The sequence below is a fragment of the Rattus norvegicus genome, chromosome 11, assembly GCF_036323735.1.
Source record: "Rattus norvegicus strain BN/NHsdMcwi chromosome 11, GRCr8, whole genome shotgun sequence".
NCBI lineage: Eukaryota > Metazoa > Chordata > Mammalia > Rodentia > Muridae > Rattus > Rattus norvegicus.
The window spans coordinates 97,032,392-97,049,265 of NC_086029.1; the positions used below are offsets into that span (position 1 = coordinate 97,032,392).

General features: G+C 43.9%; 1 protein-coding gene across 1 annotated transcript in view; it reads right to left on the reverse strand.

Annotated features, from left to right (window-relative positions):
• Positions 1–641: 641 nt before the first annotated feature.
• Crkl (CRK like proto-oncogene, adaptor protein) overlaps positions 642–16,874 on the reverse strand; it is a 34,425-nt gene continuing 18,192 nt past the window's right edge. Inside the window, 2 exon segments of the mRNA NM_001008284.1 lie at positions 642–2,155; positions 10,972–11,437. Of these exon segments, the coding sequence (NP_001008285.1) occupies positions 2,021–2,155; positions 10,972–11,437 (601 nt within the window). The 3' untranslated portion in view covers positions 642–2,020.

The following is a 16,874-nucleotide window of genomic DNA, read 5'->3' on the forward strand; positions in this document are numbered from 1 at the left end:
CCTCTGTGAACAAGGCATGTATTCCTGTGGAGCTACCAAAGGCCTAGGGTTGAACTGTGTAACTGGCCAGAAGGCAAGTCTTAAGTCTTGTTCTAGGCAGAGTTTGGGGCCTGAATACCTAAGTCCACTCAACAGGTCTGGCTAGAAATGGCAGCTTTCAGAGGCAAAAAGAAGTAACCTCTACCACAGACAAGGAGATACAACACTCCCCAAACTCCAATGACCACTACTTTATCACATGAACATTCTTTACTATGGCACTTATCAGCCTGATGGAATACTGACTTAAAGAGAAACCGATGAGGCTGAGAGATGGCTCAGTGGTTAAGAGTACTTGCTGCTCTTGCACAGGACCCAGGTTCAATTCCCGGAACCTACATAGTAACTCCACAGTTCCAGAGGATCCAACCAACACCCTTTTCTGGCCTCCTTAGGGACTGCACCCATGTGATACACATACGAACATGCAGTGTAAACACCCAGTGACCTTTTTTATGGGGGTGGGGTGGGGCAGGGCGTTTTCTGATACAAGGGCTCTGTATGTAGGCCTGCTGGTCCTGTGACAAACTACATAGACTAGGATAGCCTTGAACTCTCAGAGATCCACTTGCCTTTGCCTTTCTGAGTATTGGGATTAAAGGTATAGCCACCATGCCTAACATAAACACAATTTTAAAAAGTCTTTAAGAGAAATAAATACAGTGGACAAATGGTTTTATTGGTTCTGTCACCTGAATATGTTCCTCAGTTCTCAAAGCCTGAGGCCTCTAGAGCCAGAGCCATCGCTACAGAAGACACCGATGCTGGAGCCACTCAGTAATAACCACTGTTCTGAGTCTGCTGCGCTGGGTGGAGGCTTGTCCTCGTCAGGGTCTAGCTGAACAGAGCACACTAGAGAAGGTTCTAGAACTCTGGTCTAGATGTGTGTATGAGGGGTCAGACACACATCTGTACTAGCTGACATGCAGGAAAGTGGCTCATGGTCGATGGGCATCTTCTTTTGCTCAGAAGCACTGTATTCTGGTTCTGCAGAACCAGAACAGCCACCACTCTCGGGCAGCCTGGACAAGATAGGTCAGTGCAGGAAGGGCTGAGGAGCCTGTGTGGCAGAACATGGCAACGCAATTTAACTCATGAATCTAGTAAGCCCATGGGCTTCACTGTGTTCTCAAAGGGGTGTGCTCACTGAAGGGGTCCACCCTGTTTGCTCCTGTCAGAGGCAACAATGACAACAGGCCCACACCCCACCTTGGTGATTCACAGCACGGCACACAGCAAATGCTGCTTGTGTACACTGTTTGCCACATGGTAAACAAGGTATTATGGCAACCAAAAGATAAAGGCCTCACTTCAGGGTGTCTTCACACATTTTTAGTTACATACAGCGGCTTCAGTTTGGAAGCTCAGGGACATGGATTGTTCCTTAGCCCATCACAAAAATCCAACCTACTATTTAAAAATCTGTTCAGAACACACAACTATATTTAATTAGTCTTCCAAAAACAAAACTAAACAAAAGAAAATGAAAACAAGCCAGACACTTCAGGAGTTCGGACAGAATTGTCTGGAGTTTTACTTCCTCTGTTGTCCAAAGAATATCAAGTTGGTGGCAAAGCCACTGTTCTGTGAACCAGCAACAGCGAGATCTTGCTAAGCCTCACCATCTCCATGTAGACCACCAGCAGGCTCACTCTCTCTGGCGAGCACGACCATTGGCCTCCAGTACAAACAAGGCAGTGATGAGAAGGAAGACCCTTTCTAGGTTAAATTCTCTCTACTGGGTGCTTCCGCCAGTGTTTCCAGCTCATAATCCACAAGAACTCTAAATCAGCTACTCTTTGACAGCATGACTATGATACAAATGCCGAGGCTGCTGCTGAGGCATTCCGCAGGTGCAGGGACTGCCAACATATGAAAGTCGGCCACCAGCAGCTTGGTGTAACTTGCATGTGACAGAGTGCTTCCCACTTCAAAGAAGACTGACAGGCAGAAGGAGGCAGCAGCAGGGACAGCACAGCAATCACTCGTTATCATCGGGGTTCTGAGGGTCAAAGATTTTAACATGTGTGAAGGGGAAAAGCCCCTTGCGCCCATTCACCTCGCCTTCCCACTGGCCATTGATATTCATCCTTGTGACTTTCACAATGTCACCAACCTATAGGGACAGAGAAAGAAAGCAAAATTAGCATTACTGGAAACAAGAAAAAGTTTCCATTAAATCCCAAACACTGTCTATAAAAAAACCAAGACTAACCTTTTTTTCTTCAGTGTTTGGACCTGAAAATCAAGTAGTACAAAGATGCCACCAACCACCCAGGATGACTGTCAGCTGGCAAAAACTCATGAAGCAGCCTCTGAGCACAGAGCAGGCACTCCCTCCAGGGTTACCAATAAAATGGACACACATGGGAATCTGACTCTGAGATGTGCACATTAGGCTGAATAAAGGGTGAGAAGATTTGAGGCAGAAGTCTAAGATGGGTACCTATACTGTCAGCTATTCAACCAGGACTCAAAACCAGCCTGGGCAATATACAGCAAGACCTACTTCAAAAACAAGACTTACAACCTGGTCAGTCCTTGTGAAAAACTAAAGTGATCGTTCCATTGGCCCTCGACATCCACACACCAACACAGCCTTAAGGTGAGGACTAGCTGTTACATGCTAAAAAACCTTAGGGAAAAGCTACTGGAGGGGACACAGATGAGGGAAAGCAGCCTTACTACACTAAGAAGCTGTGACCTGGTATGGATGTTCTGGGCTGAGTCAGGTGCTGAAAAGCATATGGAGAGGACCAACACAATGTGGACACACGCTGCTGGTCACTCAGTCACTGCTGGTCACTCAGTCATTGGAACTTAGACTATCTGAGATTGAAAACTGTAACTAGTGCTACTGGGAGCAATGGTTTTCTGTCATCAAAGACAGTTTGCTGCCAAGGGCCAATATTCAGTGAGTCTTCCCCCATCGTACAAAGTTTGTACGCACACCTTTTATGTCAGCCCTCCCCCTTGTGGTAATCCCCTCCTCCAAGAACTTGGCTGACAGTCCTTCTCCCCTTCCTTTGTGGTGGTTCTTTTTAAACTAGCCAATTGCAAAGGACTGTGAAAGGCCCCAGCCACTGAGGAAAAACAATCACCATCTGCATTAAAATAAAGCCAAGAGAACTTCCTGTCCCAGCGGCTTGCCAGCCAGCCAGTCAGTCAGGGTACAGGGTCTTTCAGGGTCCGGGGTCCAGGTCCGGGTCCGGGTCCAGGCCATCCTTTATACAAAGAGTTAGTTGCCTGGCTGAGCGGCTTCTGCCTTGTTTGTGTGTTCCTTTGTGAGAGTGAGATTATTCTAACATACCAAACCTCATTATGCCTGGCATACTGCTTCATCTCAGCAAGCAAAAGTAGTTAAGAAATTGTTATTGTAAGCTACATAGGGTAGCGGGCTGCTGGAAGCAGAAGCAAGAGGATCCTCAGAAGTGCAAGGCAAATCTAAAGAGAGGCAAGGAGGGACATGTGCGTGAGTAGTGAATTCGGAGTATCCTGCTATATAGCACTACCCCATCTAAAACAAAGTCAAAACACTGTCAATGTGAATTTAATTCTAACCAATGAAAAACCAACTGACCAAAATAGAAGTATGAGAATTCTAGCCAGTTGGTGAAGGGAACTTGCACAATAGGCTTTTAAGAAAGCTAATTCAGGGCTGGAGAGATGGCTCAGTGGTTAAGAGCACTGACTGCTCTTCCAGAGGTCCTGAGTTCAATTCCCAGCAACCACATGGTGGCTCACAACCATCTGTAATGGGACTTAATGCCTTCCTTCTGGTGTGTCTGAAGACAGCTACAGTGTGCTCACATAAATAAAATAAATCTTTGGGCTGGAGAGATGGCTCAGCGGTTAAGAGCACCCGACTGCTCTTCCAGAGGTCATGAGCTCAATTCCCAGCAAGCACATGGTGGCTCACAACCATCTGTAAAGAGATCCGATTCTCTCTTCTGGTGTATCTGAAGACAGCTACAGTGTACTTATATATAATAAATGAATAAAATAAATCTTTAAAAAAAATCTTTTTGTGAGGGGATGGTACAATATGTTGCTTAGTACACACAAAGATCTGGGTTTGATTCCTGGTACCGTATAAACCAGGTGTGCAGGTTAGTCTTATGTCAACTAGACAGAGGCTGAGTCATCTGAGAGAAGTGAACCTCAACTGAGAAAATGCCTTCCTAATATAAGGCTGTAGTCAAATCTGTAGGGCATTTTCTTAAGGGGCCCAGCCATTGTGGGTGCCATCCCTGGGCAGGGGGTCCTGGGGTCTACAAGAAGCAGGATGAGCAAGCCTTAAGGAGTAAGCAGTGCTCTTCTATAGGTTCATAGCGTCAGCTCCTGCCACCAGGTTTCTACCTGTTTGAGTGCCTGTCCTGACTGCTTTTGATGATTAACAGTGATGTGCAAGTATAAGTCAAATACCTACCCACCCAAGTTGCTTTTGATCATGGTGTTTCACCTCACCAACAGAAACCTCAACTCTCCATGCCTATAACCCAGCATTTAGGAGGTGGGATTGAGGTCACCCTTAAGCAAGTCCGAGGTTATAGTGGTCCTGCACTAACAAAACAAAATACACCTATCTTTTTGTGAAATGGTTAGCCAAAAACAGAAGAGCAAAGTGTTGGATGACCTAACCAGAGTTATGAAAGAGTCAGAAAACAACTTTAACAAGACAAAACAAAAAAGTTGGGAGGCACAACAGTCGGGCCATACACATAAGTGGGCCTAGTCACCAGGGATGGATGGGTGTGGCGGTACGCACCTATGATCCTAATTCTTGCGAGGCTAAGACAGAGGATGAATTGGGCCCAGGATTTTCTTTTTTTTCTTTTTCTTATTTTATGTGCACTCACCAGTGCTTGCGTGGATGTCTGTGTGAGGGTGTTAGACTCCCTGGAACTGGAGTTACAGACAGTTGTGAGCTGCCATGTGGTTACTGGAAATTGAACCCGGTTCCTCTGGAAGAGCAGCAGTGCTCTTAACTGCTGAGCCATCTCTTCAGCCCAAGCCCAGGATTAAGACCAGACTAAGCAACACAAGAAGGATCTAACACCAAACAAAACTAAACAAAAACAAAACACAAGGCTACACAGGCACAGGAAGGGGTTGGATGTATCAAATGGTTTCTGATAATCAGAATGCAAGAACTTGTTAAGTAACAGAACTAGCAGCCCAGTACTAAGTCACCCTAAAACTGTTTCATAAATTCTACAAGGAGAGAAGCCTTCTGTTCACCAGTGTCCCAGGTTCTTGTCTGTTGGTTAATTGTTGAAGGGATCAGTGGAATTAGACATTGTAGAAGGTCAAAATATCTGAGAGGTTGGACTAAGCTCTAAGGAATCATTACAACTTAATTTCTCTTCAACTTTGCTAAGTCTATTCTGGGCCACCTTATATTACTTGGAGCTTGTGACACAGGATACTCTCTGCATAGACTGTATTCTCCTAACTAATTCCTGTAGAACACCAGGAGTAACCAACTATTGTGTGTGGGGGTCAGAAGACAATCCTGCGTGCCATTCTTTGGGCATCTTCCACTGTGGTTTGAGCCAGAGTCTCTCATGGGCTAGACTAGCTGGCTAGTGAGCTTGCAGGGACCTATATGCCTCTGCCTCTCCCCTTACCGTCACTGCAACTGTAGGCACAGATGCCACTTCAGCTTCCTGTGTGCGTCCTAAGATTCAGACTCAGGCCTTTACCACTGCAATGCACACATTACTATCTCCTCAACCATGTTTCCTAACCTCTATCATACAGGGCCTGTGCCTGAAGCTCCATTTAGATACTCGTGTAACCCATGATCATCTTGGGCTCCTTGTGCTGGGGTTGCAGGTGTACACCACCACACCTGGCTCTCCCTCTCTCAAGTAATCAGCAAACACTAGGTGAGTGAGCCTATCTCTAAAAGGAAATAAAGCATTGTCTGTGAAATTTAAAGTTCGTAAGGAGGCACAATCCCTAAAACCAGTTCTGAGAAACTGGGTATTTTTCAAATTAAAGCAATACCTAGAAAAATGTTAGTCTCGTTGGCTCTTTTATAATATGTACAACCTGCTTCCCTGCTGCCTTTCACCACACGGGCCCTTTATCCAACCTGATCTCTGTTTGCCTCTGGTGGCTGCTCAGTAGTGCCAAGGCCCTCCATGCTTACTCTTTCCTGTTTTCCCTGCTTTACCAGCCTGCTCAGCTCATCCTTTAAAACTCAGCCGAAGGGTTGCCTTCTCCAGGAAACCTTTCCAGACCAACATCTACCTCCACACTCTTCTCTACTCTCCCTCTGTTCACACTTGAGCTCCTTGGTACATACATCACCACCAGCTGGTTACATGAACGAATAACTAATGGGCAAATGTCAAGTTGTTGAGCCAGGTTACTTAGAAAACTTAAGTAATTTGCCCAAAACTAACCAATAAAAGCCAAGCTTTAAGCAGGGCGGTAGTGGTGCACACCTCTGATCCCAGCACTAGGAAGGCATATGCAGGTGAACCTCTGTGAGTGTGAAGCCGGTCTGTCTACAGATCCAGTTCAAGGACAGACAGGGCAACACAGAAACCCTCTCTCAAAAATCCCAAAGTCAAAAACCAGCTAAACAAAAACGTGCCAGAATTTAAAATAGGCCCATACTACTTCCCTATCTCACTTCTCAGACTACAAATAATCCTGTAACAGCACATTCTCCAGCTCCAGCTATTAACTTCTGATTAAAGATCTTTTAGGTTGCAACTAACTGCCTGTTACTCCAGAGCCAGGGGATCTGACACCCTCTTCTGGCCTCTGGGAGTATTACAACTCAGGTACACAAACCCACTTACACACTCCCTCTTAGGGAGAGAGCAGGCAGGTTAGCCCGTGATTCCACGGAAGGGGGGGGGGGGAGGGGTCCTGCTGACTTCTTTCCCTTTCCCTGTTCCTTCGTTCCTTACTTTCCTTTCTCTCCCTCCCTCCCTTCCATACTGAACAATGAAACCACCACTCAATGACATTCTAACCTTTTTTTCCTCCTTCACTTTCTGGGACAAGATCTCACTGAGTTGTCCAGACTGGCCTTATTCTGCTTCAGCCTCTCGAGTTACTTGGATTACAGGCCCACAGCAACAGACCTGGCTAGATCTACTGTCTTCAAGGAGTGAGGACACACATCTCTACTTCTTACACAGGTCACAAAACAACTCACTTAAGAAGAAGCCAGAAGAAAACAGCTAAGACTTTTTAAACTGTCTCTATTTGAAAGGAATCTTTCAAAAGTCAACTTATGTATTTAAACTTTATAGTGCTGGAAATCAAACTGAGGGCTGAGTATATTCCCATTTTCAAAGATTATTTTTCAGGGAAGAACAAAACAAACGTCTCTGAAATACTCAGAGAACTGCTCAGCAACACCAGTGTTCTTCTTCCTGAGACTAGCTAAGGGTTATAATAAGGAAGTCCCAATTACTGGCACACATTGCCCTACTTTTTTTGTTCCTCAACTTAATTTTAATACTTTCCCCAATAACCTAGTTGCCACAGTCCCAAGAGAGCTGCTTTTAATGCGATCAGACAGGCAGAGAGGCATTTATCTCTTATGTTGCAGCTTGACAGAAGTACCCTCACTGGGGCAGAAAAGGTCTTCTAGGTTCCACCAGCACATTCTTGCAGTGAAGCATCACATAAAGCATGTGATGATGAAGGTTTAGTGACAACTGGGTCAGCAGCATGGGAAATGGGGGTTGAGAGCCTAGGGAGATGTGTAATGGCCAGGTATGTATGTCATCTTAAAAACTACATCATTGATGGCTCTCTTACTCCCAAAACTCTTCTAGAGGACCCAGGTTTTTTCCCCTGGCACCTACATGGTGGCTCACAACTGCCTGTTAACTTTAGTTCCAAGAGATCCAAGACCTTCTTCTGGCCTGAGGGTACTGCAGCTACATGGTAAACAAACACATGTAAAGGAAACTTATAGTCAAAATAACCTATAAACATAAAATGCTAAAATAATAAAAGAAGACAGTGTGGCAGCCTTTAATCTCAGCACTTGGGCAACATAGGTAAGTGGGTATCTGTGAGTTCAGCTTTGTCTATGTAGCAAGTCCAGGACAACCAGATCTACACAAGAGACAGATCCTGTCTTTAAATAAATATGAGGTGTACGTGTGCCTGTGTATGAGACAGGAAGGGAGCAAGAATGAGAACACACTTGTTTCACTGTGGTGTAAGCCTAATCATCTTACTAGACTGCAAACTCTGATCCCTCCTGCTTCAGCCTCTTGAGTGCTGGGATTACAGGCACGAGTAACCTTTCAAAGTCCTTACTCTGTTTCTTTCCTGCTCTAAACACAGCTGGATCCCTCCTCAATCCTGGTCCCTGCTGTAAAAAGAGATATATAGTCACTGGCCCTGAAACATATTTTTGAGTGTAATTCATTTAGATATTATTCCTGGTCCAAAATTAAAAAGATAATCAGCAGAAAGTTACATATAAATGAATTACAGCTAATTAAAAAAAAACATTTATTTTACTTATGAAGTGCACGTGCTTTTGTGTGTGTGTGTGTGTGTGTGTGTGTGTGTGTGTGTGTGTGTGTGTGTGTGTGTGTGTTTGCGCGTGCACGCAGAAGGGTCCTGCAGAAGCCAAAGAAACTGGATCCCACTGAAGTTGGAATTACAAACCTTCATGAGCTGTCCAACATGGATGCTGAGAACTTGCTCCCAGTCCTCTATAAGACAGACCAATATGTGCTTCTAGGTGCTGAGCCATTTCTCCAACCCTATAGTTTTTTGTCTGTGTATTATGTATATGTATTATCTACCTATATGTATTATCTACCTGCAGATGTAGAAGGAAAACGTATGCCTTTAGTCCCAGCACTCAAGAAGTAGAGGTAGACAGACAGATCTCTTTGAGTTCAAGGCCAGCCTGATCTATACAGCTAGTTCTAAGACAGTCACGGCTTAGAACCTGTCTCAAAAAACAAACAAACAAATAAACAAAGGAACTGAAGGCCAGACTCAACTATAAGCACTGTGGGTTTTGTTTTCAAACAGTCAGGTCCATTCTATTACTTCAGTTTCCTGTGGGATACCTGGGTTTTCCCTCAACTTTCTCCTATTCCCACCTCTGGGTGATACACAAAATAGCCAACTTTATCCTAGTTTCTTTAACATATGCAATGTGATAACACAAAGCAAGTATATCCAATTGTTATCACAGTGATCCTTACATAGCACTTGGTGGTTTACAAAGCATCTTCCCAAACAGTATGTTATTTGATTTCATATTGGAGATGGAGTCACTGAGCTATTTGCATTACACTGATGACAGAGCTCAAAGAGCCCAAGTCTGTGACACTCAATTCTACATTTTCAAATACTCAGAAATCACCCCCACTATTGTACTCTACATCAGGCGGGGGGGGGGGGGGATGAGACACCAAAAAATATTCTTCAACCTACTTTATTTTTCAGATCTGCCATTATTCACTCTTTTTCTCCTAAGCCAAATGGGATCTGTGCTCAGAGGCAGAAAGACTGTGTAACATTTGAGAATAGCTTGGTTTACATAATTCCAAATAGCTGGAGCTAGGCCAATAGCTCGCCTGGTAAAGTGCTTACTTGCCTTGCAAGCATGAAGATCCAGAGTTTAATTCCCAGAACCTACTTTAAAAAGCCAGGTATGATAATGCTCTTAACTCTAGCACAGGGGCCCTAACTGACAGGTTCCAGCCAGTGAGAGACTTATTCTCAAAATGAAACAAAATGACTTCCCAAACTCAAGACAACTGACGAAGCAACAGCACATAAGGTGTCTTCACACCAGTGCACACACATTCATGAACACTCTCACACTTACACCTGCAAGCAGAAAATTCCCCTACGCCTATTTCTTTTCTTTTTTTTTTTTTAAGATTTATTTATTTATTTCATGTATGTGGGTACACCATAACTGTCTTCAGACACACCAGAAGAGGGCACTGGATCCCATTACAGATAGCTGTGAGCCACCATGTGGTTGCTGGGATCTGAACTCAGGACCTCTGGAAGAGCAGTCAGTGCTCTTAACCACTGAGCCATCTCTCCAGCCCCTATGCCTATTTCTTGTAAGAGATGTGGCCTGCTTGTACCCTACACTTGGCAAGGAGAACTGGAGGTCTAGAGTGCTGGACTATGTGGCTTCAGCTACACAGCATGGCAGAGGCCAACCTCAGCTACATGTAAGACTCTGCCTTACAACAACACTTCAGACTTCCGAGCCAACAGCTTCACTCGTCTCATCAATACCAATCGATCGATCAATCGTCAGGACTATCTGTCTCATCTCAGCAGGCCACAGAGCAGTGCTGATGCCGCTGCCAAGTCTTTAATTAAGACAATAATTGCCAGGCAGCGGTGGTACACACTTTTCTAGCACTCGGGAGGGAGAGGCAGGAGCAGCTCTGAGTTCGAGGCCAGCCTGGCCTACAGAAAAAGTTCCAGGGCAGCTAGTTCTACAGAGGAAAACCCTGTCTCAAAAAACAAAACAAAACAAAACAAAACAAAACAAAAAGTGGCTTAGGTGATGAAAATGCCCAAGTTCTATTTCATGCTATCGTGATTTACAAAATCTGTAATAGGCAAGGGCTAGTATATTTTAAACTCGTTTCTCTGCCTAGACACTTTATTTGTATTACTCCTTAATTACAATGTTATAGATATGGATCTGTAAAAGTAGTCTGTATCCCTGAATGCTAATTTTACTAATAGGTAATGGGTCTAGTTATCATTTTCCCTGCTGGGAGCAGGCTGAGAACCTGGGCTGAAGAGATGACTAGGAAAGGACAAGGCATATAATATAAAGTACATCCTGTGAATCCCAGTCTAATTCCCAAGAACGTAAGTACCTTTAAAAAGAGATGGCTAACTTAAATGAAAGCCCATGTTCAAAATCCAGTCTTGATAAATGTTTACCTCCAATGCCAAGGCAGTCTTGTCATAAGCACAAGGTACTCTCTTCTGGATTGCTTTTGCAAAGACAGGTCCATTCTGTGTGGATGGCAAAGGGTTGATCGCTGCCCCAGGAGTACTGGCAACTGTAGGTAGAGGAGTTGTGGTCTGAGGTTGAGCATATGCGTGAGCAGGTTCTGGGATGCCATAACTGTTAGAATTCCTATTTCCATGCTTTCCATGTGGTGAGGACCTCACAAGCTTTTCAACGTAAGGGACAGGAATCATCCCAACCCGGCCGTCCTTGTTGCGGGCACTCCACCACTGTTCTTCAGGCTTTTCTATTATCACTAGAAGCTCACCCTTTTTAAAGGGTAGGTCTTCAGCATCATTCCCAGGAAAATCATACAGAGTCCGTACATATTCCAGATTTTCTTCTGCTGTAGATAAGTTGGGTGCTGAGACAGAACCCATTGGTGGGTTGGGGTACCTTAAGAGAAAAACACAATTATTCTGAAGAGAAATCTTATTCTCTGCTGGTATGTGTCAAAAACATATAGAGCTCCTTCCCCTATGGTGAGCTGTTGCTTCCCTGTATTCTCAGTAAGGGATGTTATCATTGTACATTCTGTAGTCTAGAACAATATCCTAAATATACTTTGTCTCATGTGTGTGCACGGACACATGCACCATCACCCACAATGTGTGCGCGCGCACACACATGCACTGTCACCCACAATGTGTTGCTGAGAATGTTTTGTTTTCAGATAATCTCAACTTATTTTTTAACTCGTAAGTTAGTTCTATCTATTGCTGTCTTCTTTTGTTACACCTGTCACAGAAACACTTCCTCTCCTTCTTCATCAATGGCTCATGGCCTGTATAGTTCATTAAGTTACAAAGGATGCAAAATATAAAACCAGGGCTAGTTAACTGGCTCAGTGGAACAATGCCTACTGTACAAACTTTATGACCTAAGTTTGATTTCTTTTTTTTTTTAAAGATTTATTTATTTATTTTATGTATATGAACACACTATTGCTGACACGCCAGAAGAGGGCATCTGATCTCATTACAGATGGTTGTGAGCCACCATGTGGTTGCTGGGATTTGAACTCAGGACCTCTGGAAGAGCATTCAGTGCTCTTAACCTCTGAGCCATCTCTCCAGCCCCCTAAGTTTGATTTCTAAATGGTGGAGGGAACCAACTCCATAAAGTTATCATCTTGATCACACACATTTTGACTATCCTCCTCTGGCTGATAAACAATAATAAAGACCAGAAAAAGAAGCCAAGTGTATAGTAATTGTAGAGGGAGGTAGGGCTAAATATGGCAGCACACACTTCTGTTTGTTTATTGATACAGGATTTTTCTCTGTAAGACTGGCTGCCTGGAACTTGATCTACAAACCTGTCTGTTTATAAAGGAGGTACACACCTTTAATCCCAACCCTAGAAAGGCAGAGTCAGGCAGATCTCTAAATTCAAGGACAATATTCTTTACATAGCAAGTTCCAGGCCAGCCAGAGCTGTACATAAGCCCCTGTCTCAGAAAGAAAAAGGGAGGGAGGGAGCTTGCCTAGTCTGTACAAGGATTTGATTCCCAGTACAAAGAAAGATGCTGTTTCTAGTAAATCAAACAAAAACCAAAAGCAGATTTTAATGCAAGTTTTGAAAATTCAACTAGGAAGTTTCACTGTAAGAACAAAAAAAAAAAAAAAAGACTAATAGAAAGAGAAAAAAATGGGACAGAGCGATGGCTATTAAAGGACCTGTGTGTGACACAAGCATCCACACCTGAGATGGAACCTCTAGTGTCTAAGTAAGGCAGAGTCTGAAGAACCTGCCTGATGGAAGACCCCAGGGATTTGCTGGCAAGCCAATCTAGCAGAATTAGTGAGCTACAGGCTTGATGAGACCCTGTCTCAAAAACGGAGTTGGAGGGGTTGGGGATTTAGCTCAGTGGTAGAGCGCTTGCCTAGCAGGAGCAAGGCCCTAGCAAGGCCCTGGGTTCGGTCCCCAGCTCCGGGAAAAAAAAAAACGGAGTTGGAGGGGACTGTCGTTGTATAAATATAAAAAATAAAAAAGTAAATGGTTGTCTTTTACCTCACTGGGTCCTGCACCTCAGTGCCCCAAGATATCTGGTGGATATCTTGGTGGAAACACATCCCAACTCCACAGCGGCCCAGGGTGTCCTGCCGGCGCACACTTTCCTACACTCAAACCGTCACATAAAAGAACACACAACACAATAACCTTTGGCCCAATTGATAAGATATAATTGCCCTCCTAAACATATAAAGCCCTGTACACATCCATCCCTTAAAAACATTTGTAACAACCTGTAAAGGTACAGTGTGGAACCTTAACGTCACCTGCCATACTGTCCTGCCACGACTTCTCTCCCTCTCCCTCCTGTCTCTCCTCCTCTCTGTCCTAGTCTCCTCCTCTTCCTTCAAACTTCTCTCCATCCTTCTCCTCCAATGGCAGGCCTCCTTCTATCTTTGTATTTTACAAATTCAATGGGGAGAAGGTTCCAGTGAGTCCTGAGTACGGGACTAGGCAGCTGTCCTTGGGGCAGTGGAATTAGCATCAAAATACAGATAACTCCAGAGCAAAGCACAACAGGAGACAGAGAAGTTACTCAGTGGAAAGGTGTTGGAAAGGTGTTGGCTGTGCAAGCCTACCTACCAATCTGAGTTTGATCCCTGTGACCCTCATGAGAAGCTGGATGTGGTGAGCGTCCAGACAAGAGTCACCTAGTAGTTCGAGGGCTAGCTAGCCTGGAGTAATCTCTGAAACCGCAGAAACCAGAGGAATTCTACTGAATCAAGGTGGAAAGTAGCCCACTCCTGAAAGCTATCCTTTCACTTCCAGATGTGCACTATGGCAGTTTGCTCCCCTATCCCCTGCCAAGTACTAGGTTAAAAGGTGGAGAGTTATTTTTTTTTAAAAAAAGTATTTTATTTGTATAGGTGTTTTGTCTTCATGTATGTCTGTGCACCATGTGTACCAGCAAAGGCCAGAAGATATCAGAACTCTTGGGATTGGAGTTACACACAGTAACAGTAAGACACTATGTGGGCACTGGGGATTAAATCTGAATTCTCTCAGAAGAGCAGCCAGGGCTTAACCGCCCAGTCATTGTAATTATTTGAATGAGAATGGTCTCCAGTGGTACAGATATTTGAATACTTGGTCCCTCCTTGGTGGAACCCTTTGGGAAAGATCAGGAGATAAGTCCCTGTTGGAAAAGATCTGTCATTGGGTGTCATTTGGAAAGGCTCATGACAGCCTAGTTTCTCCCCCAAACCCCTCTCCCTCTGCCGTGTTGTCCAGAGGCTATGGCTGTGGACCAGGGAATAAGCTGCTGTCATGGTTCTGTCACAATGATATGGACTCTAACACTGCAAATTGTGAGCCCCAATAAGTCTTTTGTAAGTCACCTTCGTCAAGGTGTCTTATCACTGCATATAGAAAAGTAACCAGAACAGCCATTTCTCCAGCCTCTCAAGAGCAATTTTTTTTTCTTTTTCTTTTTCCTTTTTCTTTTTTTTGGAGCTGGGGACCGAACCCAGGGCCTTGTGCTTCCTAGGCAAGCGCTCTACCACTGAGCTAAATCCCCAACCCCTCAAGAGCAATTTTTAAGGAAGGCACTGACTGTCAACCTCTGGCCTCCATATGCAAGCACTTGCACCCGTTGACATGCACATACATGAACACATACACACATACTCAAGCAAAGGACTTCTATGCCTGCCAATTATTTAGAATTCCCACATTCCATCTTCAATAAGAATAATCACCTAACCATTAAAATGGAAGTTTAAAAACTCACAACCATCAACTCAGAGGCTCCAGCACGCTGTGCTCACATTAACATGCATTGCCATGGAGAAGGCACTCTCATAGTCAGCTAGACAGTGAGTCCCCACTGCAGTGCTGCTCAGCCCATGGCAGCACTTGCCTAGCCAGCACGCCAGAGCCCTGGCTTCTGCCCTCAGCACCAGTTAAGGAAAACAAAAGGGTTTTTAAAAGCCTGCTCTTCAGTAATAGCCTGTGTGAAACTAGTACAGAAGTCTCTCTTTAACCAAGAAATAGTCTGAAAACATGCAAATGTGCCCAATTTTGGGGGAAAAACCATTTACCACTACCTTTCTCAATGTTTTCTGAAGTAGAATCCATACTAGATTGTGAAGAATCTCAATTTCAGTGAGTCTCCTTAGGAAATGGCTTCAGCAGCGAGACCATCAGCACCCTCTCCCATTCTAGCACAGGTTTACTCATTCATATATCACTCTAATTTGTTTTATCTGCATGTAGCTAATGGTAATTTTCTTTCCTCTGATTAGTGACATAAGTAACAGTCCCTATAGCTACCTTGAAGCTTATTTAGTGTGTATTTTTGTGTATGCACACATGCCTGGAAGTGTACATGGAAGTTAAAGGATAGCTTGCAGGAGTCCGTTCTCTCCTTCTACCATGTGGATTCCAGAGATTAAACTTAGGCTGTCAGGTTGATGGCAAGTACCTTTACCTGCTGAGCAATCTCGCTGGCCTTTGAAGCATTTTCTCTTCTTATGTTTTTTGAGACCGTCTCAAAACAGCCCTGGCTGGCCTGAACTCACTATGTAAACCAAGCTGGCTTCAAACTCAGCGATCCACCTGCCTCTGCCTTCCCAAATTCTGGGATTAAAGGTATACCTACATGCTCAGCAGTTTATAGCTGTCTTAAAGTCTTATATATACCTACCTGTGGCAATTTCTTTACTTAATGTTAGTATAGATGTTTTTGCCAGCTTCATGATTACCTTTATGGCAGAATGATACTTTATTCTGTAAGGCTACTTAATGAAGCAGCATGGATACTCTTCCTCAGACTCTGCACGAGCAACAAGTACTGTAAACTGTAGAGCCATCTCTCCAGCTCCAAGCTTCCTCAATGGCATGAACCTTTTAGAGCATATTTTTGGTTTCTTTTCTCTTTTTCTTGTTGTTGGGAACTGAACCTATGATCTTGGGCATATTATACACTCTCTCACCCTATATATTTTCTCCAACATTAGACTTTCTGTAAATATCCTGTATTGGTTAGTTTTGTGTGTCAACTTGACACAAGCTGGAGTTATCACAGAAAAAGAGCCTCAGTTGTGGATATGCCTTCATGAGACTCAGCTGGAAGGCATTTTCTCAACTAGTGGTCAAGGTGGGATGACCCAATCCATTTGGGTGGTCCAGTCCCTGGGCTGGTGGTCTTGGGTTCTATAAGAGAGCAAGCTGAGCAAGCCAGAGGAAGCAAGCCAGTAACTAACATGGCCTCTGCATCACCTCCTGCTTCCTGACCTGCTTGAGTTCCAGTTCTGACTTCCTTTAGTGATGAACAGCAATGTGGAAGTGTAAGCTGAATAAACCCTTTCCTCCCCAACTTGCTTCTTGGTCATGATGTTTGTGAAGGAATAGAAACCCTGACTAAGACATGTCCTAAATTAAAGAACTGAATGTTTTATGATCCTTGGTACAGGCTACTACATTGTTTCTCAAAAGGCATCTTTCATAATTGGCAGATTTACATCTTTCTAATACAAATAACTACTGAAATTTTAAAACCTTTTAAAAATTTTTTTCATATTACTCAAGAGCAAGTAGCTTAATACCAGTCCACCTAGAGACAGAAAGTGGCAGCAGTAAAAGTAAGAGTTAATATTTGGGTCTGGAGAGATGGCTCAGCGGTTAAAAGCACTGACTGCTCTTCCAGGGGACCTGAGTTCAATTCCCAGCAACCACATGGTGGCTCACAACCATGTGGGATGCCCTCTGGTGTGTCTGAAGACAGCGATAGTGTACCCATATACATAAACTAAATAAATAAATCTTTTTAAAAAAAGTATTTATTAATAGAAAGCACTTTAACAAGCTCTGTGTTTAT